Source organism: Entelurus aequoreus, linkage group LG02 (genome assembly GCF_033978785.1).
Source record: "Entelurus aequoreus isolate RoL-2023_Sb linkage group LG02, RoL_Eaeq_v1.1, whole genome shotgun sequence".
In the NCBI taxonomy this organism is placed as follows: Eukaryota; Metazoa; Chordata; class Actinopteri; order Syngnathiformes; family Syngnathidae; genus Entelurus; species Entelurus aequoreus.
In genome coordinates, this window is record NC_084732.1 from 89,066,854 (window position 1) to 89,092,942 (window position 26,089).

The 26,089-nt window shown below is 41.4% G+C and overlaps 1 protein-coding gene across 1 annotated transcript in view; it reads left to right on the forward strand.

Moving 5' to 3' along the window:
- LOC133640541 (NAD(P) transhydrogenase, mitochondrial-like) overlaps positions 1-26,089 on the forward strand; it is a 57,279-nt gene that overhangs the window by 13,452 nt on the left and 17,738 nt on the right. The window contains exons 3-14 of the mRNA XM_062034021.1: positions 425-654; positions 7,987-8,186; positions 8,485-8,572; positions 8,659-8,747; positions 8,818-9,005; positions 10,267-10,400; positions 10,475-10,666; positions 11,081-11,228; positions 20,390-20,551; positions 21,918-22,028; positions 22,138-22,283; positions 22,506-22,701. Coding sequence (XP_061890005.1) covers positions 425-654; positions 7,987-8,186; positions 8,485-8,572; positions 8,659-8,747; positions 8,818-9,005; positions 10,267-10,400; positions 10,475-10,666; positions 11,081-11,228; positions 20,390-20,551; positions 21,918-22,028; positions 22,138-22,283; positions 22,506-22,701 — 1,884 coding nt within the window. The remainder of the gene's footprint in view (positions 1-424; positions 655-7,986; positions 8,187-8,484; positions 8,573-8,658; positions 8,748-8,817; positions 9,006-10,266; positions 10,401-10,474; positions 10,667-11,080; positions 11,229-20,389; positions 20,552-21,917; positions 22,029-22,137; positions 22,284-22,505; positions 22,702-26,089) is intronic.

The window sequence follows — 26,089 nt, forward strand, 5'->3', positions numbered from 1 at the left end:
TTTTTACCTAATAATAGCAATTTGGATAGCTAGCGTTTGCGGTCACTGAATGTGTATTCTATCATGATATCAACATGAATGCAAATTGTTCGTTACTGCTTTTGTATGTCTGCACTCGGTCCCTGCGGTGTACGTGTTGACGAAACAGGGTGAGTGTCAGCTCTAGACACCAATCATTTTATTTGGGCCGATACAAATTTTTATTACCGGTACATAAACTTCCTAATTGTGAAAAATATAGTCATTTGTCAAACAAATGTTTTCTGTTAAACCATTAAAGCCAGTGGTGTTTTTGTTTGTAATATTTGCTTTGAAAAATGTTACTGTGAGGAAGTTGCCAACAGCACCTCTAAAGGATGCCGTGTGGTATACGTTGTGGTGGTCTCGCAGAAAGCTTTAATAATGTTCTAAATCTGTGTTCAAGGTGTGCTCTACAAGGAATTAGTGGTTGGCGTACCCAAGGAGACGTTTCAGAATGAGCGCCGTGTAGCGTTATCGCCTGCTGGCGTCCAAGCGCTGGTCAAACAAGGCTTCAGAGTACAAGTTGAGAGTGGAGCTGGCGAGGAATCAAAGTTCTCTGACCAGCAGTACAAAGAAGCAGGCGCCAGCATCACTGATGTCAAAGGAGCCCTTGGATCAGACTTGGTCCTCAAGGTTCGTAGACCTGCACCATGTAGTTTTCATTCTAACAAAATATAGCTCTATATCAGTGGTGTCCATACTACGGGCCGCGGGCTAGACTGAAGACGCCGGCGGGCCGCACGAGACATCACAAGTTTAAAAAAAGAATGCAGCCCGCGGGGTGTGTCCAGTTTAGTTTAAAATATTTCACAGTTTAATTGCTGCATTTTAACCACCTTCCTGTGGAAAATGTTGGTATATCAGGTCAATGCCCATGAAATTAAGTTTGAAATGGTGAAAACATAGCATTATTTTATATGACCCAATCCAAACAACCTTTCCCACTCACAGAGCAAATATACTGCAACCAACACAGAAAGTCAACACACACGGTCACAAACAGAACCTGCTCAATGAACTTTGTGGTATAAAAGGTTGTCTCGGGAAGTAAACAAAAGGCCCCTTTTCACCAAAAGTTCATGAACTTTTAGTTCCCGGAACTATAGGTTTGTAGAAGTGTGTGGCTTGTGTTTCCACCGCATTTCACAGTTCAAGGTAATTAATACAAATCAGGCTGATGTCGTATGGAGGAGTGGTTTAATATACATCTACACTCATACCATGTAAATAAACAGACAATATTAGATCAGTAATTTTACTTAAAAGTAAGTAAATTAAATATAAAGCAACAATATACGAAATAATATGCTTTAAAAAATAAAGTGTACCGAATTGTTCATAAAAAGTCTGGCTTTTGTCCGCAATGTCCAACTGTCAGAAAGTCGTCCTCTCGGTAAATTATGAAATAATGAGGGTCAGGCGGTTCCTTTTGGTCCATTTCAGCTGTAAATAACAATATATAAATAATAAATGTCAGTGTTTATCCCACGCAGACAACACAAACTCGTCAGTTTAGCGTTAGCTTGTTAGCATTAGCATTCTGTTCACTCGGGTTGAGACTTATAACTACACAAATGGAGTAAGGCTGAAATGACGCGTCGACATAGTCGACGTCATCGGTTACGTAAATACGTCGACGCCGTTTTTGTGCGTCGACGCGTCGCATATTTACGTCACACTACCGTCATGGCGGACCGCAAAGCAGACGATCAAAGCAGACGATGCGAGCGGTGCGAGCGAGGGGGGAAAAGCATGCCAAAAGTGGTCAAAAGTGTGGTAGTATTTCAATAAACGGCCTAATAATGTTGTTGTATGCACACTGTGTCGAGCGGAAATGGCCTATCATAGCAGCACAACGGCTATGAACGAACATTTGAAAAGAAAACCATCAACTAGTCAATCGTCCGCGCGAGCATACGTTGTCATCATTACACAAAAACATGAATGTGTCATTTGTATCTTGCTAGGGGTGTAACGGTACGTGTTTTGTATTGAACCGTTTCGGTACGGGGCTTTCGGTTCGGCACGGGGGTGTACCGAACGAGTTTCTAAGCTAAAGCTAACTTTAGCTGCTAAAGTCTTAACAAGCTGCTTCGCTCCTCTGCCTCTGTCTCAGCACGCAGCATTGTCCCACCCACACAACCATCTGATTGGTACACACGAAGCATTATCAGCCAATCAGCAGTGTGTATTCAGAGCGCATGTAGTCAGCGCTTCAGCGTGGAGCAGATATGTAGGGATGGGCGATACCACACTTTTAGGATTCGATACGATACCGATACTTTTTCTTGCATTTTCATCGATACCGATACCAATAATTTCTTATTGGCAATTTTTTGTCAGTCAAAAATATTATTACTATTGTTATTATTTAAGACAAATCACAAGACAAATACAGACCATTTATACCACATTTATTATGGTCAATATATAATAAAAGTAAAATTAAAATAAATAACATAAATATGAAAAATAAATTAAATATTATATATAATAATAACTATATATTATATATAATAATAATTAAATATTAGGGCTTTCCAATTAACAGTCAAATCCGAATTGCAAGAAGCTGCAGTTATTTTTTTAAAGTTTGTGATATAATTAGCAATTAATGAAATATTAAATAGGCTAATGTTTTCGAAATGTAAGAAATCATGTTACAGATTAAAACCAAAATCACATTCAATCATATATTCAAGATTTTCTTGGAAAAAAATAAAACTGTAATGCAAAGATGAACAATCTCCAAATTGTATCTCTTTCTTATCTTGTTTTAAATACTCAAGCAATTTTCAACTGACAGTAAATTCCCCTGTGTGGAAATTATTTGAATTTAGGATAATCATTTAAACAAAAATATTCAGTAAACATTACTAAAAAAAAAAAAACAATGCCTGTTTTAAGTCAACAATTGGACAACACTGGATATGCCTGGCTGCATCGCTGTCGGCTGGCTGTGTGTGACGCTCATTCGCTGTCTCCTGTCACGTGACTGGGCCAGCTCTATACTCTGCCAGGTACAGGGGTGTCCCAGCACATAGTAAGTTAAGTAAGTCATCAAAAAAATCTGAAAGTGATGCTTGCACCCCCCACACGCCGTTTTTTGGTTTATATATCGATACTTTTTTCAGAAAAGTGATGCCAAATGAGTAGCGTGTGAGTATCGATATATCGATACCACAGGATCGATACGCACATCCCTACAGATAGATGTTTAGCAGGTGAGCATCAGGCAGCGGACTCTCCCCAAATGATAATAAACACCTCCCAGTCAACTACTAGTAACATCACTATGAGTCCGTTGACCTTCTAGAAACTTAAACTGCAGCTCAGCTCACTCGCAGTCCTGGTTTGAGGTGAAGGCTAATTACCTCTCAGTTCCAGCCACATCGACCCCTTCTGAGCACCTATTTTCAGCTGCTGGGAATATTGTAAACAAGAAAAGAAGCAGAGCATGTAGACATGCTAACCTTTCTTCATTACAACTGTTAGTCACTCACTGGAATGAGTAGAATTGGTTATTGTGTACTGTGTTGGACTGGATGTTTATTTTGCACATTTTAAAAGCAATAGTTAATGTTAACAGTGCTCCAGAATATTTAGATTGGCACTTTTTTGTATTGGATGTTTATCTTTATTTTTGCACATTTTAGCAAATAAGCAATACTTTCACTTTTGTTGAAATGTTTACACTGTTGTTACAGAATATTTCGTTTTGCACTTTTTTGTATTGGATGTTTATCTTTATTTTTGCACATTTTAAAGCAAAATAAGCAATACTTTTACTTTTGAAATGCTTATACTATTGCAGAATATTAAGTTTTGCACTGGATGTTGACTTTTATATTTGCACATTAAAAAGCAAATAAGCTACTTTTAATTTTGTTAAATGTTAAAAGTTTTAAATGTTTACATTGTTACAGAATATTTAGTCATGTTGTTGTCAATGTTGACTGAGTGGCCATACTTCTTTTGTTTTGTAAATAAAAGCCATGCCTTTTGAAAAAACGGGCCTACATTTATTTTTTCATCTTCATTTTGAATAAAAAATAATCGGTAAAAGGAAAAATAATCTATAGATTAATCGAAAAAAATCTATAGATTAACCGATTAATCGAAAAAAAATAATCTATAGATTAATCGATAGAAAAATAACCGTTAGCTGCAGCCTTAAAATGGAGTGTCACTGACTACTTTTACAACATGTAATAAAGTAAATAGTTAATGTTTGATGTCATTTACATTCATTACACTAGTGTACTGCCGCCTGTATTTCACATTTGTCCAACAAAGTAAAAAAAAAAAAAAAGAACGTTTAAAAGAATCTGTCTGTCTCTGAGCTGCCACCTTACCGTGGTAGAGGAGTTTGCGTGTCCCAATGATCCTAGGAGCTATGTTGTCCGGGGGCTTTATGCCCCCTGGTAGGGTCTCCCAAGACAAACCGGTCCTAGGTGAGGGATCAGACAAAGAGCAGCTCGAAGACCTCCATGAAGAATAAAAACAAAGGACCCAGATTTCCCTCGCCCGGACGCGGGTCACCGGGGCCCCCCTATGGAGCCAGGCCCGGAGGTGGGGCACGATGGCGAGCGCCTGGTGGCCGGGACGGTCTTCATGGGGCCCGGCCGGGCACAGCCCAAAGAGGCAACGTGGGTACCCCCTCCAATGGGCTCACCACCCATAGCAGGGGCCATAGAGGTCGGGTGCAATGTGAGCTGGGCGGAAGCTGAAGGCAGGGCACTTGGCGGTCCGATCCTCGGCTACAGAAGCTAGCTCTTGGGACGTGGAACGTCACCTCGCTGGGGGGGAAGGAGCCTGAGCTAGTGCGCGAGGTGGAGAAGTTCCGGCTAGATATAGTCGGACGCACAGCAAGGGCTCCGGAACCATTTCTCTCGAGAGGGGCTGGACTCTCTTCCACTCTGGCGTTGCCAGCAGTGAGAGGCGACGGGCTGGGGTGGCAATTCTTGTTGCCCCCCCGGCTCAGAGCCTGCACGTTGGAGTTCAACTAAGTGGACGAGAGGGTACTTTCCCTCCGCCTTCGGGTGGGGGGGGACGGGTCCTGACTGTGGTTTGCGCTTGCGTGCCAAACGGCAGCTCAGAGTACCCACCCTTTTTGGATACACTCGAGGAAGTACTTGAGAGTGCTCCCCCGGGTGATTCTCTCGTTCTACTGGGGGACTTCAACGCTCATATTGGCAACGACCGTGAAACCTGGAGAGGCGTGATTGGGAAGAATGGCCGCCCGGATCTGAACCCTGAGTGGTGTTTTGTTATTGGACTTTTGTGCCCATCACGGATTGTCCATAATGGACACCATGTTCAAACATAAGGGTGTCCATATGTGCACTTGGCACCAGGACACCCTAGGCCGCAGTTCCATGATCGACTTTTTAGTTGTGTCATCGGATTTGCGGCCTCATGTTTTGGACACTCGGGTGAAGAGAGGGGCGGAGCTTTCTACCGATCACCACCTGGTGGTGAGTTGGCTGCGATGGTGGGGGAGGATGCCGGACAGACCTGGCAGGCCCAAACGTATTGTGAGAGTTTGCTGGGAACGTCTGGCAGAGTCTCCTGTCAGAGAGAGTTTCAATTCCCACCTCCGGAAGAACTTTGAACATGTCACGAGGGAGGTGCTGGACATTGAGTCCGAGTGGACCATGTTCCGCGCCTCTATTGTCGAGGCGGCTGATTGGAGCTGTGGCCGCAAGGTAGTTGGTGCCTGTCGTGGCGGTAATCCTAGAACCCGTTGGTGGACACCGGCGGTGAGGGAGGCCGTCAAGCTGAAGAAGGAGTCCAATCGGGTTCTTTTGGCTCATAGGACTCGTGAGGCAGCGGACAGGTACCAACAGGCCAAGCGGTGTGCGGCTTCAGCGGTCGCGGAGGCAAAAACTCGGACATGGGAGGAGTTCGGGGAAGCCATGGAAAACGACTTCCGGACGGCTTTGAAGCGATTCTGGACCACCATCCGCCGCCTCAGGAAGGGGAAGCAGTGGACTATCAACACCGTGTATGGTGAGGATGGTGTTCTGCTGACCTCGACTGCGTATGTTGTGGATCGGTGGAGGGAATACTTCGAAGACCTCCTCAATCCCACCAACACGTCTTTCTATGAGGAAGCAGTGCCTGGGGAGTCTGTGGTGGGCTCTCCTATTTCTGGGGCTAAGGTTGCTGAGGTAGTTAAAAAGCTCCTCGGTGGCAAGGCCCCAGGGGTAGATGAGATCCGCCCGGAGTTCCTTAAGGCTCTGGATGCTGTGGGGCTGTCTTGGTTGACAAGACTCTGCAGCATCGCATGGACATCGGGGGCGGTACCTCTGGATTGGCAGACCGGAGTGGTGGTTCCTCTCTTTTAAGAAGGGGAACCGGAGGGTGTGTTCTAACTATCGTGGGATCACACTTCTCAGCCTTCCCGGTAAGGTCTATTCAGGTGTACTGGAGAGGAGGCTACGCCGGATAGTCGAACCTCGGATTCAGGAGGAACAGTGTGGTTTTCGTCCTGGTCGTGGAACTGTGGACCAGCTCTATACTCTCGGCAGGGTCCTTAAGGGTGCATGGGAGTTTGCCCAACCAGTCTACATGTGCTTTGTGGACTTGGAGAAGGCATTCGACCGTGTCCCTCGGGAAGTCCTGTGGGGAGTGCTTAGAGAGTATGGGGTATCGGACTGTCTGATTGTGGCGGTCTGCTACCTGTATGATCAGTGTCAGAGCTTGGTCCGCATTGCCAGCAGTAAGTCGGAAACGTTTCCAGTGAGGGTTGGACTCCGCCAAGGCTGCCCTTTGTCACCGATTCTGTTCATAACTTTTATGGACAGGGGATCCGGTTTGGTGGCTGCAGGATTAGGTCTCTGCTTTTTGCAGATGATGTGGTCCTGATGGCTTCATCTGGCCAGGATCTTCAGCTCTCACTGAATCGGTTCGCAGCTGAGTGTGAAGCGACTGGAATGAGAATCAGCACCTCCAAGTCCGAGTCCATGGTTCTCGCCCAGAAAAGGGTGGAGTGCCATCTCCGGGTTGCGGAGGAGACCCTGCCCCAAGTGGAGGAGTTCAAGTACCTCGGGAGTCTTGTTCACGAGTGAGGGAAGAGTGGATCGTGAGATCGACAGGCGGATCAGTGCGGCGTCTTCAGTAATGCGGACGCTGTATCGATCCGTTGTGGTGAAGAAGGAGCTGAGCCGGAAGGCAAAGCTCTCAATTTACCGGTTGATCTATGTTCCCATCCTCACCTATGGTCATGAGCTTTGGGTTATGACCGAAAGGACAGGATCATGGGTACAAGCGGCCGAAATGAGTTTCCTCCGCCGGGTGGCAGGGCTCTCCCTTAGAGATAGGGTGAGAAGCTCTGCCAACCGGGGGGAGCTCAAAGTAACGCCGCTGCTCCTCCACATCGAGAGGAGCCAGATGAGGTGGTTCGAGCATCTGGTCAGGATGCCACCCAAACGCCTCCCTAGGGAGGTGTTTAGGGTACGTCCGACCGGTAGGAGGCCATGGGGAAGACCCAGGACACGTTGGGAAGACTATGTCTCCCGGCTGGCATGGTAACGCCTCGGGACCCCCCGGGAAGAGCTGGACGGAGTGGCTGGGGAGAGGAAAGTCTGGGCTTCCCTGCTTAGGCTGCTGCCCCCGCGACCCGACCTCGGATAAGCGGAGGAAGATGGATGGATGGATGGATGTCCACTTCTTGTAGCTTTGTGTATCAAAACGAAGTTCTAAAAACATAATAAAAAAATATAGTTTATTAACTACGGCTGAGTAAAAACATTGCAAGATAGTTTCACTGATCAGCTTTATTTGGCACAAATATGCCCCACAAAAGTTCCTTCGTGTCGAAGGTTCCTTTCTTTCTTTTTTTTCTTTTCTTTCTCTTTGTTTTCATGTTTGTTGTAATAGAAATACAGACAAAAAATAAATAAGTTTGGACACCTCTCTGTATGTGTACACATTAAAGTACTGAGATCTCTTTTCCTCTAGGTCCGGGCCCCCAGTTTGACAGAGGTCGACCTCCTAAAGACAATGTCCACTCTGGTGAGCTTCGTCTATCCGGCTCAGAATCCAGAGCTGCTGAAGAAGCTGTCGGAGAGGAAAAGCACAGTGTTAGCCATGGATCAAGTGCCCAGAGTCACCATCGCTCAAGGCTACGACGCTCTCAGCTCCATGGCCAACATCGCTGGGTGAGGGGAAGAGAAAAGATACTTTGTTGGCACTTCATTAGGTACACACTCTGATGAGATCAATGGAAGGGTTTTGCGCATTTGAAAAGACCAGACTATTCTAAATCTATTATTGTGAACAACAATCCACTGCTGCTTACAGGATATGGTTTTCACTTGTACCTTCGTAGTCATTGCAAAATAAGGATTTTATTTATACAGCTTTCATTAGATTATGTAGGTGTCCATAATGTTGTGACCTTAATTCAGACGCGTTTGTTCATCAGTTCTGTTGATTATTTGAGCTTTTGGTTTGTAGGTACAAAGCTGTGGTTCTGGCTGCCAACCACTTTGGTCGGTTCTTTACTGGTCAGATCACTGCTGCAGGAAAAGTACCACCAGCTAAGGTAAACAAGACTTTCAATTGTTGTCTCATTTCAACTGTGAAACATTTTAAAAGTATGTGGTCCACATGGATTTTTGCTGTCTTCAGGTCCTTGTCATTGGAGGAGGTGTGGCTGGTTTAGCAGCAGCAGGAGCAGCCAAATCCATGGGAGCAATAGTGCGAGGATTTGACACTCGGTAGAAGCTTTTAAGCCTGGCTCACCGTTTGTACTTGTAAATAAATAACTGACTGTTTCATGACTTTCAGACCAGCAGCTCTGGAACAATTCAAGTCCTTCGGGGCAGAGCCTTTAGAAGTGCAAATCGAAGAGTCTGGCGAGGGAGTCGGAGGCTACGCCAAAGAAATGTCCAAAGAGTTTATTGAGGCGGAGATGGCGCTATTCGCCAAGCAGTGCAAAGACGTCGACATTCTCATCAGCACTGCCCTAATTCCAGGTTAGTCTTTCGGATTTCGGCAGTATTTTGTTTTAGATTCATTCCAGCTGACTCGGGGTAAGAAGTGTTCTACAGCCAGGGTTCGTCCTAGTATTTTTGTGGCCCTAAACAAGATTTTGTTTGTGGCCCCATTTTGGTCTTTAATATTACTCATACAACAAGCTAGGAACTATAGCGCTGACTGCAGCCCAGTGAGTGTTGTAATATACAGTCATCCCTTTTTTTTCCCACATCCCACTTCGAAGTTTGTGGCTTGTAAAGCTAACTATGTGGGTATTAATAATGTCTAGAGGGCTTTGTTAATGTTAAAATGTTAATTAATAATTCCTACTTTGAGGAAAATAGAAAAATTAACCAGGGTTTACTGTATTACTCTTTACGACCAGAAGTAGATTTGGCTATGGGAGCCTGAGTGTATGCATAAAAGACACAACAAACACAAATACAGTTCAAGTATGTTTATAATTAGAATAAATAATGTATTATTAATATTTTACAAGTTTTGTAAACATTTGTATCTACTTTAAAATAATCACGTATAAACTATAAACAAAAAGACTACATTTATATTTACAATTCAGTTCAATCCAATATGATCAATAGTCAAGTGTTTAAATTCCAGCTAATGTCCAAAGTTTATATAAAAATGGATAATGGATAAAAAAACAAGTTATGTCCAAGGGGGAAGAAAAGTGTTCGATACCTCCTACTACAGTGAAGCCAATTCAAAACTGTTGTGCCGCTTTGACATTAATTGACAAAAGACAATATTGGGCAAAAACGATGAAAAATGTTTTTTAGACATTGTATCTTTGGGGAAAAGGTTTGGCTATGATATAAACTTAAATAGTATGGTCATTTTAGAAATATGACCTTAAATTGGTCATGATGACGGCGTTGGAAGCGATGCTATGTTAGCCATTACCCTAACAGGCTTTTATGAATGGACGAGAATGTGATGCTGTTAAACCAAACTACAACTATGATGAAGGTGAATAGAATTTTAGCACAAACAAATTTTAATTTTATCTGTGAGGCAATTCAGTCCATCAAAGTAGAACAAGCAAACACCTGCAGAGCATGACATGACATGACAAGTGACCGGTCACCATAATCATGTGGCCCCCTGTAGTCATTAAACAAATGTGTTTATGCCAGGGGGAATAAAAACAGGCACCAGCCTGGACAGGACTGACACCAACATCTGTTCAGGCCTTTCCTGACTTCCTGTTTGACCAAGTTTCTTATGTCCTGTGTTTAGGAAAGAGGGCTCCCATTCTGATTAAGAAGGAATTTGTGGAGTCCATGAAGGACGGTTCTGTGGTAGTGGATCTGGCTGCAGAGGCTGGGGGAAACATTGAGACCACACATCCTGGAGAGCTTTACGTTCACAAGGTGATAGGTTCTCTCCTTGACGAGTTAATTTGATCAGTATTTAACAATGCATTGGTATTGCCTTTCTGGATAAGAACGTCACCCATATCGGCTACACGGACCTGCCCAGCCGCATGGCCACCCAAGCCAGCACCCTCTACTCCAACAATGTACTGAAGCTGCTGAAAGCCATTAGCCCTGACAAAGAATACTTCCACTACGAGCCCAAAGAAGATTTTGACTATGGAACAATGGATCACGTCATCCGCGGGACGCTCGTGATGAAGGTGGGTTTAGTTTGTAATCGTCTTCATTTCTGCTGGCGCTCGTTCTCGGCTCCTGGCATGAGATGCTCTCATGCTAATATACTCTGCCAATATCCCACTGCCATTATTTCACCAGCAAGAATGTTATGTATGCTGTATAACTGACTTTTTCCAAGTACAATGCCTTTGACACATTGTTTATGGCAGTCAAAGCATGCAACCTCAACGTTGTCTTTCAAAACCACTGCTAAGTGTTTCTTGATTGCCATTTGTTTGTTATGTTAGTATTTAAAGTATCCTCACCCTCCAGGCAGTATCTACCTACAGCACTGTACACAATGCAAATTGATATTGATGTTTCTCTCTCACGAAAAACTGCTGTGCTAATTTTGTCATCCATTCTCACACTATTACATTTTTCTGGTGCACACACAGGATGGCCAGAATATGTTCCCGGCTCCCCTCCCCAAGACTGTTCCACCACCACTGAAACAGAAATCGGTTGCCCAATTGAAAGCTGAGAAAGGGGCTGCAATTTCTCCTTTCCAACGCACCTTGACTTCTGCTGGCATTTACACTACAGGTTAGGACAGGACGTGCATTTCTAAGCAGTCATTTTGATACTGTGAATATATTTGAGTAAATCACTAGTTTTCTTTACTAAATATCAATCTCCAACCTTAAGTTCACTCATCAATTGGCCACAGTATTAGTGGTCCAAAGAAATTTTTCACAAATTCAACCTTTTGCCAAATAACAATGTTCATGCAGTTAATGAATGGCCAAATGGGACAAAATGTAATAAATAGATACATTTTTAAGTAATTAATTAAATGTGTCATTAATTATGTATAATTGTTATTAAATACATACATGTGTTATTAAATGTGTAATTAATGTATTTAATGTAAAATTACATGCATTAATTAAATAAATAAATTAATTATCGATTCCATTACTTTATGATTTAATACATTTAAGTAATTTTCAAAATATTTATTTATTCATTTGATTTTGTCAGGGCTTCATCAATTTACCAATCCTCACAGCAGCCTTTGGGACCCAGAGAAAGCAAGTGACGTGTAGGCAGAAGGTTGTTTAATTAGGTACCAGGTAGAAAAGTAAAAGTTCTAGCAGGAGCTCTCAAAGCAACATTAAGCTGTGGCATACACTAGATCAGGGCTCCTCAAAAACTAAAATTAATCAATCCAACAAAACAATACACAGCAATACCATAACAATGCAATCCAATTCCAAAACCAAACCCGACCCAGCAACACTCATAACTGCAATAAACAGAGCAATTGAAAGGAGACACAAACACGACACAGAACAAACCAAAAGTAGTGAAACAAAAATGAATATTATCAACAACAGTATCAATATTAGTTACAATTTCAACATAGCAGTGATTAAAAATCCCTCATTGACATTATCATTAGACATTTATAAAAAAAAGAACAATAGTGTCACAGTGGCTTACACTTGCATCGCATCTCATAAGCTTGACAACACACTGTCCAATATTTTCACAAAGATAAAATAAGTCATATTTTTGGTTAATTTAATAGTTAAAACAAATTTACATTATTGCAATCAGTTGATAAAACATTGTCCTTTACAATTATAAAAGCTTTTTACAAAAATCTACTACTCTGCTTGCATGTCAGCAGACTAGGGTAGATTCTGCTGAAATTCTATGTATTGAATGAATAGAGAATCGTTTTTGAATCGAGAATCATGTTGGAATTGAAAAAAAATCGATTTTGAATCGAATCGTGACCCCAAGAATCGATATTGAATCGAATCGTGGGACACCCAAAGATTCACAGCCCTAATATGTATGTATCAGTGACGTGCAGTCAGGGGAGGCAGGTGAGGCCCTGCCTCACCTGCCGTGATATTTGAGTATGCGTTCTCACCCAGTTGCTTTTAGCTGCTGGCATTACACTACAGGCTCTCCTCGCTTTTTCCTGTCTCTCCTTCTCACAGACAGCAAGCGCAGCTTCTACACACGTCACATACTGTCACGACATACGTATACGCCCTCGCGGAGCGAAGAGGTAGCTGCATGGCTAACGTTAGCTGTGAAGCTAGCGGTAATACGAGAGAAAGAAGGTGCGAATCTGGTAACAAATGAAGGAATAATTAATTCCCCCAAAAAACAGCAGGGGGTCCATAGTCTGGCGGGGGTTTGGCTTCAAGTGGGAATATGTCGAACAGACAACCGTAATTTGTTAAGTGTGGGGCGAAAGCGTTGCTATAAAAAGTAGCTTTACTGCTAATATGTAGCATCATTTGAAAAGTCTCCTGCTAGAGAATGAAGAGTGCTTACTCTGCATGTCAACATCTCCGTTCGGTGCCACACCATCAAAATGCCGAGGCAAACATTTCCAAATCAACACCGTATGAAAAAAATAGTGATGTTTTTTAGTTGTGATTTCCTTCTCTGCATGAAAGTTTTAAAGTAGCATATATTAATGCAGTATGAAGAAAAATGTTTTAATGTAGACACATAGATTCATCATACTGCTGTGATTATATGCATCAAGTGTTCATTCAAGGCTAAGGCAAAATATCGAGATATATATCGTGTATCGCGATATTGCCTTAAAATATTGCAATATTAAAAAAAGGCCATATCGCCCAGCCCGGAGTTTACGTCGCACCGGCCAAAAATGCACAATAAAGAAGGAAAAAAACATACACTACCGTTCAAAAGTTTGGGGTCACATTGAAATGTCCTTATTTTTGAAGGAAAAGCACTGTACTTTTCAATGAAGATAACTTTAAACTAGTTTTAACTTTAAAGAAATACACTCTATACATTGCTAATGTGGTAAATGACTATTCTAGCTGCAAATGTCTGGTTTTTGGTGCAATAGCTACATAGGTGTATAGAGGCCCATTTCCAACAACTATCACTCCAGTGTTCTAATGGTACAATGTGTTTGCTCATTGGCTCAGAAGGCTAATTGATGATTAGAAAACCCTTGTGCAATCATGTTCACACATCTGAAAACAGTTTAGGTCGTTACAGAAGCTACAAAACTGACCTTCCTTTGAGCAGATTGAGTTTCTGGAGCATCACATTTGTGGGGTCAATTAAACGCTCAAAATGGCCAGAAAAAGAGAACTTTCATCTGAAACTTGACAGTCTATTCTTGTTCTTAGAAATGAAGGCTATTCCACAAAATTGTTTGGGTGACCCCAAACTTTTGAACACACTGGAGTATAAATCACATTTTTGGGGGAAATGTATTTGATAAAATCCAACACCAAGAATAGACATTTGAAAGGCAATTTAAAGTGTACGCCATATGACGCATAAATAACCAACTGAGAATATGCCTGGTATGTTAACGCAACACATCATGGCAAGAGTCATTCAAATAACTAAAACATATAGAACATGCTATACGTTTACCAAACAATCTTTCACTCCCGATCGCTAAATCCGATGAAATCTTCCTCCCCAGTGTCGCCTCTGGTATGTCCTTTCTTTCTGCTGCTCGATTGCCGTTCTCTGCTGCATATTTCACTACGTCCAGCTTGTAATCTGCAGTATATGATTTCCTTTTCGGTGCCATTTTAGTTCAGCCCTTCTCAATTTTTATAAGTTACCGCCAATGTTGATGTGATCCATTTTAATAGCTACGGCAGTAGCATATAGCAGTTAGCATCCCATGACCCACAATGCACTTCTGCCATGACCCTCCTCCGCCAAATTCTTATTGGTTGACGTGTGAGTGACAATTGCTGACGTGTGTGTGACGATTGCTGCCATTTGCTTCGTCTCTTACGCGAATGAGATAAATAATATTATTTGATATTTTACGGTAATGCGTTAATAATTTCACACATAAGTCGCTCCGGAGTATATGTCGCACCCACGGCCAAACTTTGAAAAAAACTGCGACTTATAATCTGAAAAATACGGTATATATATCATCAGCAGCCGTTGTCAGTCCACTGCTGGACGAAAGCCTCAGCATGTTTCTGCCATAGTGAACGATCTCTCTTGGCGTACTCTTCATGCTGGTATATATATATATTTATAATAAATATCTATCTATCTATCTATCTATCCATTTTCTACCGCTTATTCCCTTCGGGGTCGCGGGGGGCGCTGGAGCCTATCTCAGCTACAATCGGGCGGAAGGCGGGGTACACCCTGGACAAGTCGCCACCTCATCGCAGGGCCAACGCAGATAGACAGACAACATTCACACTCACATCCACACACTAGGGCCAATTTAGTGTTGCCAATCAACCTATCCCCAGGTGCATGTCTTTGGAAGTGGGAGGAAGCCGGAGTACCCGGAGGGAACCCACGCAGTCACGGGGAGAACATGCAAACTCCACACAGAAAGATCCCGAGACCGGGATTGAACTCACGACTACTCAGGACCTTCGTATTGTGAGGCAGACGCACTAACCCCTCTGCCACCGTGCTGCCCATATATATATATATATATATATATATATATATATATATATATATATATATATATATATATATATATATATATATATATATATATATATATATATATATATATATATATATATATTGTATGTATGTATGTATATATTGTATGTATGTATGTATATGTATATATATATTGTATGTATGTATATATATTGTATGTATGTATGTATATATATATGTATATATATTGTATGTATGTATGTATATATATTGTGTGTATGTGTGTGTGTGTGTGTGTGTGTGTGTGTGTGTGTGTGTATATATATGTATATATATATATGTTCTCCCTGTGACTGCATGGATTCACTCCTCTACTCTGGCTTTTTCCCACCTCCAAAAACATGCACCTGGGGACAGGTTGATTGGCAACACTAAATATTCCCATGAGTGTGAATGTTGTCTGTCTGTCTGTGTTGGCCCTGTGATGAGGTGGTGACTTGTCCAGGGTGTACCCCGCCTTCCGCCCAAATGCAGCTGGGATAGGCTCCAGCACCTCCGCGACCCCAAGAAGGACGAGCGGTAGAAAAATGGATGGATTTTAAAAATGCAGGCTGCCTGATACCGTATGATGGTTGTGAATTTCACTTAATGAGCATTGAAGTCTGACTGATTTCAAAATAAAGTTATACATGTGATAATTTAAAGGCCTACTGAAATGATTTTTTTTATTTAAACGGGGATAGCAGATCCATTCTATGTGTCATACTTGATCATTTCGCGATATTGCCATATTTTTGCTGAAAGGATTTAGTATAGAACAACGACGATAAAGTTTGCAACTTTTGATCTCTGATAAAAAAAAGCCTTGCCCTTACCGGAAGTAGCGTAACGTAGTCAGTTGATCACCTCCTCATATTTTCCTATTGTTTTCAATGCAGCTAGAGCGATTCGGACCGAGAAAGCGACGATTACCCCATTAATTTGAGAGAGGATGAAAGATTTGTGGATGAGGAACGTTAGAGTGATGGACTACAATGCAGTGCAAGACATCTTTTTTCGCTCTGACCGTAACTTAGGTACAAGCTGGCTCATTGGATTCCACACTCTCTCCTTTTTCTATTGTGGATCACGGATTTGTATTTTAAACCACCTCGGATACTATATCCTCTTGAAAATGAAGGTCGAGAACGTGAAATGGACATTCACAGTGACTTTTATCACCACAACAATACATCGACGAAACACTTTAGCTACGGAGCTAACGTGATAGCATCGTGCTTATCTGCATATAGAAACAAAATAAATAAATCCCTGACTGGAAGGATAGACCGAAGATCAACAATACTAATAAACCATGGACATGTAAATACACAGTTAATGCTTTCCAGCCTGGCGAAGGTTAACAATGCTGTTGCTAACGACGCCATTGGAGCTAACTTAGCTACGGAGCTAACGTGATAGCATCAGGCTCAAATGCAGATAGAAACAAAATACATAAACCCCTGACTGGAAGGATAGACAGAAAATCAACAATACTATTAAACCATGAACATGTAAATACACGGTTAATGCTTTCCAGCTTGGCGAAGCTTAAAAATGCTGTTGCTAACGACGCCATTGAAGCTAACTTAGTAGCGGGACCTCACAGAGCTATGATAAAAACATTAGCGCTCCACCTACGCCAGCCAGCCCTCATCTGCTCATCAACACCCGTGCTCACCTGCGTTCCAGCAATCGACGGAAGGACGAAGGACTTCACCACGATCATCCGTGCGGTCGGTGGCTAGCGTCAGCTAGCGCGTCTGCTATCTGAGTCAAAGTCTTTCTGGTAGTGTTGCTGTAGTCAGCCGCTAATACACCGATCCCAACTACAACTTTCTTCTTTGCAGTCTTCATTGTTCATTAAACAAATTGCAAAATATTCACCAACACAGATGTCCAGAATACTGTGGAATTATGAGATGAAAACAGAGCTATTTTGTATTGGATTCAATGGGGTACCGATACTTCTGTTTCACTGGTTACGTCACGCGCATACGGCATCATCCAAAGACGTTTTCAACCGGAAGTTTAGCAGGAAATTTAAAATTGCACTTTCTAAGTTAACCCGGCCGTATTGGCATGTGTTGCAATGTTAAGGTTTCATCATTGATATATAAACTATCAGACTGCGTGGTCGGTAGTTGTGGGTTTCAGTAGGCCTTTAAGTCAGGGGTCTTCAACGTTTTTCAGACCAAGGACCCCCAAACTGATGGAGACAAGGAGCGAGGACCCGCTACTTATGTAGCTTATATGAAATTATGATTGTATTTACATTAAATTGGTCCTAAAGGTACCTTGTTACTGTGCAATGTAAAGATATTCAAATAACAGTATTGTGCCGCTAATAGGTAGTTGGCACCTAACCCTGTAATCGCCAATTGGTATGCTAATTGCTAGCTGGTAATTAGCTTGCTAATTGCTAGCTGGCAACTAGTGTGCTAATCACTAGCTGACAACTAACGCCCTAATTAATTACTAGGAAGCTGCTGCCACGTTGATTACGAGTGACAACTAGTGTGCTAATTGCCAGCTGGCAACTAACGCCCTAATAATCACTCACTAGTGCGTTAATTGCTAGGACAACGTGTGCGCTAATTGCTGCCTGGCAACTAACGTGCCAATCCTTAGCTGACAACTAGTTCACTAATCGCTGGCCTACTGAAATGCTGACATGAATTTAATAATATGATTATTTATTCATGTTATTATTTATTCACATTTAACGGCATGACAGTGTGTTGGCTTAATGTTCATGTGTATTTAAAGACATTTACATTTGTGGAACAATTGCGGGGGTTAATATTAAAAAAAAAAAAAAAGTCTGCCAACATTTTTTTGGCCCCCCTGCAGTACCTTTGCGGATCCCGTGGGGGTCACAGATGCTGTTGAAGACCTCTGGTTTAAGTTATATATTGATATTTGCATTTACTGGGAATTATTATGATTAAACCTGGGGTGGGCATTTGAGTTATTTTATTTCTTACTTTTGATTAACTAGGATAATCTCGATCTGAAAGTTTTAAATTCCCATTTCTATGCCAGTGTTGAGCATGCTGCTTGGAGGAAATGTGCCATGGCAGAGGTTACAGTGAATATTATTGCTCGATTTGTCATTGCTAATTCGTAATTTTCATTCGTCATTTAGTCTTTTTGTCAATTTTTTAAAGAATGCAAGGCAGTTGAAATTGAGCGAACAGCCCCTTCACTGGGTGCTTTAAAGGCCTACTGAAATGAAATTGTTTTATTTAAACGGGAATAGCAGATCCATTCTATGTGTCATACTTGATCATTTCGTGATATTGCCATATTTTTGCTGAAAGGATTTAGTAGAGAAAATCGACGATAAAGTTCGCAACTTTTGCTCGCTGATTAAAAAAAGCCTTGCCTGTACCGGAAGTAGCGTGACGTCACAAGCGGTAGTGCTGCTCACAATTCCCCGTTGTTTACAATGGAGCGAGAGAGATTCGGACCGAGAAAGTGACGATTACCCCATTAATTTGAGCGAGGATGAAAGATTCGTAGATGAGGAACGTTACAGTGAAAGACTTGAGAGGCAGTGATGGACGTATCTTTTTTCGCTCTGACCGTAACTTAGGTACAAGCTGGCTCATTGGATTCCACACTCTCTCCTTTTTCTATTGTGTATCACAGATTTGTATTTTAAACCATCTCAGATACTATATCCTCTTGAAAATGAGAGTCGAGAACGCGAAATGGACATTCACAGTGACTGAACATGTAAATACACGATTAATAATTCAGCTTTGCGAAGCTAAAAAAAATAGAAGCTAACCTAGCTACGTAGCCAACGTGATAGCATCAGTCTCAAATGCAGATAGAAACTAAATTAAAAAAAAAAACCTGACTGGATGGATAGACAGAAGATCAATAATACTATTAAACCATGAACATGTAAATACACGATTAATAATATTCCGCTTGGCGAAGCTAAAAAAACAGAAGCTAACCTAGCTACGTAGCCAACGTGATAGCATCAGTCTCAAATGCAGATAGAAACTAAATTAAAAAAAACCCTGACTGGATGGATAGACAGAAGATCAATAATACTATTAAACCATGAACATGTAAATACACGATTAATAATATTCCGCTTGGCGAAGCTAAAAATACAGAAGCTAACCTAGCTGCGTAGCCAACGTGATAGCGTCAGTCTCAAATGCAGATAGAAACTAAATTTAAAAAAAACCCTGACTGGATGGATAGACAGAAGATCAATAATACTATTAAACCATGAACATGTAAATACACGATTAATAATATTCCGCTTGGCGAAGCTAAAAAAACAGAAGCTAACGTAGCTGCGTAGCCAACGTGATAGCGTCAGTCTCAAATGCAGATAGAAACTAAATTAAAAAAAACCCTGACTGGATGGATAGACAGAAGATCAATAATACTATTAAACCATGAACATGTAAATACACGATTAATAATATTCCGCTTGGCGGAGCTAAAAAAACAAAAGCTAACTTAGATGCGGCGGCGGGCGTTGTACGCTTTTGACGACACCCCGGCCGCCATCAGAGTCGGCAAGAAACATATATTCCCCCAAAGTTACGTACGTCACATGCACATATCGACACGCACGTACGGGCAAGCGATCAAATGTTTGGAAGCCAAAGCTAGACTCACCGTAGTGCGTCTGTTATCCTGCTCAAAACACAACACAACCTCCTGGTGTTGGTGTTGCTGTAGTCCGCCGCTCCACCGATCGCACCTACAACTTTCTTATTTGCAGTCTCCATTGTCCATTAAACAAATTGCAAAAGATTCACCAACACAGATGTCCAGAATACTGTGGAATTTTGTCGAAGAAAACAAGAGGCTTTTCTATCGGGTCCGACGGGGTCCAACCACTTCCGTTGCTTTTGTGACGTCACGCGCCTAAATCATATCCAAATGAGTTTTTCAACCGGAAGTGTGGCGGGAATTTTAAAATTGCACTTTATAAGTTAACCCTGCCGTATTGGCATGTGTTGCAATGTTAAGATTTCATCATTGATATATAAACTATCAGACTGCGTGGTTGGTAGTAGTGGGTTTCAGTAGGCCTTTAAGACACAGTTGACTTATTTTAAACATACTTATTAAATGTATTGTGCCCATCCCTAAGTTACACTTCTACTTGATGTTATGATACGGCTTGCTACTTGCTTGTTACTGTGTGTGTGCGCGGGTGTGTGAATGAGTGTGTGTGTGTGTGAGAGATTAAAAAGAACTTTGCTTCAACGCTGCTTTCCTACCCCTTGCAGGTCTATCCACATGTCTGGCTCTTGGGCTCATTTCCCCCAACGCAGCCTTTACACAAATGGTGACAACCTTTGGCCTGGCTGGGATTGTGGGATATCACACTGTGTGGGGCGTGACCCCCGCCTTGCACTCGCCTTTGATGTCCGTCACCAACGCCATCTCAGGTCACCATTTAAGCTTTAAAATAAACTGCACATGTTTTTTTGAATTTCCTCCATCATCCACAATCCTTATGTGAGACAAGAACACCGATGTCTTTTTCTTTTCTGTGTGTTATAAATAAGAAAAAACTGCTAGCAAGAGGTGCCTAACAATGCTGGTAATGGGAATACAATCTATTCTGCCTCTAAAAACATCCAACACCTTTTTATATACATGTTGTGAGTATGTATATAATGTAGTAACTTGCACATTCATTAAACATGGAGTAATATTTACAATATTTTGCTCATTGTAAGCATTACCGAAACTTATTTCCTGGGCACATTGATTTCACAGACAGCTCTGTGAAATGTCTGAGCGGTAGGATTCGTTAAACCTTTCAAATAAGAACATGAAACATTGGCTTACAATGTCCACTCTCACTGGGATGCGGACTGACGAGATGCTAAATTCAAAATAATCCTCACTCCTCACATAAAAAATGCTCCCCAGCGATGTTGCAATAGTCTTTTGCGGCATTCCATTTGCTGAGAGCCATATAGTATCAAGTTGGTAGTGTGTGGATTTGTGAAGTTGACCAACTTTTCAGCTTGTTGCCACAACCTTCTACTATACAGGTGAGATGATAGTTTATACCTAGCATTAACGTTTCTAAACTCAAAGGCAATACAGCAGAAGCAGCTCAATATCCTTCTTCTTCTTTATATTACGGTGGGTCACAACCAACTTTATTAGCAGCTAACGCTAGCTAGTAAGTAGTACCCGACTCACTTGTACCGGTAGTCAAAAGGAGCAGTGTGAGCAAGGCGATGTGTCATGATGACGCCAGAAAAGTAGTTCCTTTGTGTTTGTGTTTTGTGTTGTGCTTTTTCCCACCTTTTTAAGGAGCGCCCTAAGTGGCTGATCCGTTGGCGGTCCCGTCTTGTCTCCCTGTAACGTATGTCTGCTCTTAGCGGGATTGTGCCCAAAATGTAATTTCAGTTCTTATGTGTCTTGTACATGTTAAGAATGGACAAATAAAGCTGCTCTGCTCTTAGCGCTTACAATAACAATGTCGCTATAGCTTGGTTACTTGCAAGTCACGGCATGTAATTGGACCGTTGGTGGTTTTAGATGTTTTTTCAGATGGCTCTATAGACTGAATTGATGAATTCCACGACCTGCATTGTTAGCCGCCTTGTGTGTTCACAGTTTTTAAATATTTAGACGGCACAGAAAAGAGAAAGACGTGTCCCTGTCTCACATAAGTATTGTGGATGATAGGGAAAATTCCAAAAACGTGTAGTTTCCCTTTAAGCTTTATCACCTAATATTAATAAATGGTGTTCATATGTGTACTTTAGGTCTTACTCTTGTGCTTCATAACAGGTCTGACAGCAGTAGGAGGTCTGGTTCTGATGGGAGGAGGTCTTACACCTTCCAGCTTGCCTGAGAGTCTCGCCTTGGCTGCTGCCTTTATTTCCTCCATCAACATTGCCGGTCTGACATTTTGAAATATATTTTTAACTGAAACTAATCATCTGTTTTTTTAACCCATACAACCAAATCTCCACATTTGATATACCGTACTATATTTGTACATTCTCAGGTGGTTTTCTGATCACCCAGCGGATGTTGGACATGTTCAAGCGTCCCACTGACCCCCCTGAGTACAACTACCTGTACTTGCTGCCCGGGGCTGCGTTTGTTGGGGGATATGGTGCTTCTCTAGCAGCTGGATACAACATTGAACAGGTGACACTTTTTGTTTGTGTTTAATTGAATTGCCTGAAATCCTTTTGTAGGGTTTCTGAGGCTTTATCAACCGAACATTCACCCACTTCATAATTTCTTTCTAAGGTCGAACAAGTGATTGATTCTATTGTGATGAAATGAATAATTTTTAAGTAGAAAGCAAACTAAAATCCTTTCATTTGTTTGGACTTAAGAAGTGTAACTTGTATTTGTCATCCTCAGATGATGTACTTGGGCTCAGGCCTGTGCTGTGTCGGTGCGCTGGCAGGCCTTTCGGCTCAGGGCACTAGTCGCCTGGGTAACTCATTGGGCATGATGGGAGTAGCAGGGGGCATCGCCGCCACCTTAGGTGCCCTCAAGCCTTCGCCGGAACTGTTGTCACAGATGTCATTAGCCATGGCCACTGGAGGAACTCTGGGTAAGTGACTTCTTACTTCTTATTATCTAACTGAAGAACTCTTTAAAACAGTCACCAGATGACCCTTTATAATATTATTCATAAAAGCATGGCCAGTTGTTTATTTAATATAAAAGGCACCAGATGTTTTAAGCCTAAAGTAATGTCTACTAAAAAGACAAATATGCACAAACCCTTATAAAGCTGAGCTTATGCACGATTCCGTCGATTGTGTAATAATTCACACATGCATCAATCTAATGCCCACTCCTTTGAAAAACAAATTAGAAGTATTTTTGTTTACCCAGTTTCCATCCCAATTGTTGTTCGCTCTTTTTGCAAAAAAAGAAGAGTGCAGCCAAACACAAATATTTTGTGTTATAGTGTCATGAATAAATGTGTGGTTTGAGCAGCGCGTCTACCCAAGGAAAGTAACTTTTGTTGCAGTAAGTAACAGTCAGGCTTGTTAAAAAATACTTTTAAATGCAGAGTTAGATAAATTGAACATATTTGCACATCCATCTGACATGGTAGATGATAAGAAGACAGCATCTTGGTCTGAGCACCTGGTGTAGGATCCAAAGGATTAATCCTCAACAGAGAGAAATGCCCTGACAAGAATGGTGAGAGTTGTGTATAAAGAGAGTATGGCCAACTCTGTTTTCAGGCGATTTCCTCAATGACACTCATGTGACTACAGGGCGCCATGACTGCTACTAACTTTGACCTGATGCTATGCGTTTGTGGCGCTTCTTCTTTGTTCGAGGTCTATATAGTAAATGCCCTGTTGTGCAGCAGGGGGTTGCTCCACCTGTGAGAATTGTGGAAAGCTTTTACATTGCTTTTCCCACAACCCGGAAAGAAGACAAGTATGGGAAGTGAAGGTTTGCGAACAACAGTGGAGAGCCACCCATTACAGCGTCTTGTGCGAGATAAACACAATGTACGTGTTTTGTTCAGGAGCGAACATACAGAAGCTAATACAAATAATAACAGAAGAAATTTATAAATTAAAGCGATGGTTAGACAAAAACAGACTATCTTTGAATCTCAGTAAAACTAAAATAATGCAATTCGGTAGCAGCAGAAGAGGAAGTTAAACACAAATACACATAGACGGACATTGAATGAGTCATAGAAACCACATTGTGGGTATAATAACCAATTAGAAAATGAACTGGAAATCTCATATGAAAATATACAACATAAAGTGGCAAGAAACACATCAATAATGAATAAAGAAAAATAAGCGGTAGTGGATGGATGTACTAGACCAAAAATCACTCCATATTCTCCACTGCTCGCCAGTGTTACAATATCTGAGTTATTGTGCAGAAATATTGGTAAATAACTACAAAAGTACACTTACACAAATCGATTCTATACACAAATCGATCAGTTAGAAAATCATAAGCAAAATTATATTCTGACAAAATAAAAGCATGTTTTATTGTAAGTTTATGAGCTGGAGTATGTTTAGAATTATATATAGACATATTATTATGTTTTATTTCGTCCGAAAAACTAATGTTAAAATGACAACAATTGCATACATCTGGGCACAGCCGCACACGTCCTTGGTAGCAGTCATGGCGCCTGTTGTGCAGTTGGCCACACTCTCTCTATACACGACTCTGAGAATGGTTTTGTTCGATTGTGGTGCAAAACGACAGCTGTAATTATTATTTATAATTCAGTCATTAGTAAAGTAAATTGTGAATTATATTTATTTAGCGCTTTTCTTGAGAGACTCAAAGCAATTGACATAGTGAAACCCATTATCCACATCTTAAAGGGGAACTGCACTTATTTTGGAATTTTGCCTATCGTTCACAATCATTATGAGTGACAAGAAGACAATTTTTTTTGCATTCTAACATGTAAAAATCGTCTCGTTCTTGGTGGCTAGCAATGCAGCTAATGGGAGCAATCCATTCTATGACTTTAAAAATGCATTCAAAAACCGTCAACAATAATTAATTTATGTTCCGTAACCTGGATAATAACCAAGCTGTAGCGACATTGTTATTGTAAGAGCGAACACTGAGGAACTTTTTTTCTAGAGTAGTAACACATCGGCGTGCTACGGTATTAGCCCTAAAAGCTAGCTACGGAAAGAGATAAGCTAGCTTCCACATCAGCATGAAACAGTTTGCAATGCACAACACTGCGATAGGACACCAATCTGTACTGACTGAAAAACATGAACAAACATACTACAGTATCTGTAAAGTAATTCCCACATTTCAATTTGTTTATACACAGATGGCCAGACAGCGTATGCACTGTAGTTGTACGGTGATGTGCTGCATGTATCATGATCAATATAAAGTGTGACTCACTCGATGAACAAATGTCTGTTTGGTCCAGCTGGCCAGGGACGTTTTTGCGGTTTATTTGGGTAAGCACTCCATTGATGTCGAAATAGCATTGCTTCAAATTCCACATTTTGCAGCTCAGAGTCCCTTTCACCTCACTTTCTTGGTTTCTGTCTGCTCCAGCGTCTCACTCTTCCTTCATGCTGGCTTCTAGAAGCAGTAGTTCATTCTCAGTATATTGAACTTCAAAAAGATAAGGTTGTGAATCCTCATTTGTCCAAAAATAGTCGTCTTTGTTGTTTGTTACAGAGTCTGCCATGAGTAGAAGACACGCATGCCTTTGTTTCCGGACGTAGGACACACAGTTGTTGCCAGAAGTCAGAAGTGTGCTGCTATGGAAACGGAAATAAATGCACTACAATGGTGATTCCCATTAACCGCATCTTGCAAGAATTTTTTATCATCTTTGAGTTCCCCCCCAAATAAGACGTGTGTTCTTGTCCCTCATGATTGTTACCGTTCAGTAAAATTCCAAAAAGTGCAGTTCCCTCCGTGGAAGCTGATCCGTGATCACCTGATAACCCCTCCACACAGGAGAGGGGGGCAGAGCAGAAAAGAGAGACATCAGATCAACTGGTCTAAAAATGAGTATATTTAAAGGCTAGAGTATACAAATTAGTTTTAAGATGGGACTTAAATGCTTCTACTGTAATGAAAAATAGAATAAAAAACTAGTTAACTATTGTGTCTATGTGTTAAACTGTCAATAGCGCTCACCATAAATAAATTGAAAAATATACAGTTAATACACTGTATTGGTATCGGCCGATTTCACTCATGGATGATCAAAATTGGCAGCATAAAACCCTGATCAGATCATCCCTAGTTAGGTTGTAACCTATTGATTATTGACTAATGTTAACACAATAAAGTCAAAATTATTCCACTGGCATTGAAGCAGACGTTCAGAACATACTTGCATTCATTAAAAACAAAAAATATTTCCCCCTTCCTGATAAATTTTAGTCAAATGTTCATTTACTTTATTGTCCATCCCTAATAAGCAGGCTTGTTTATGCATCACGGTCAGG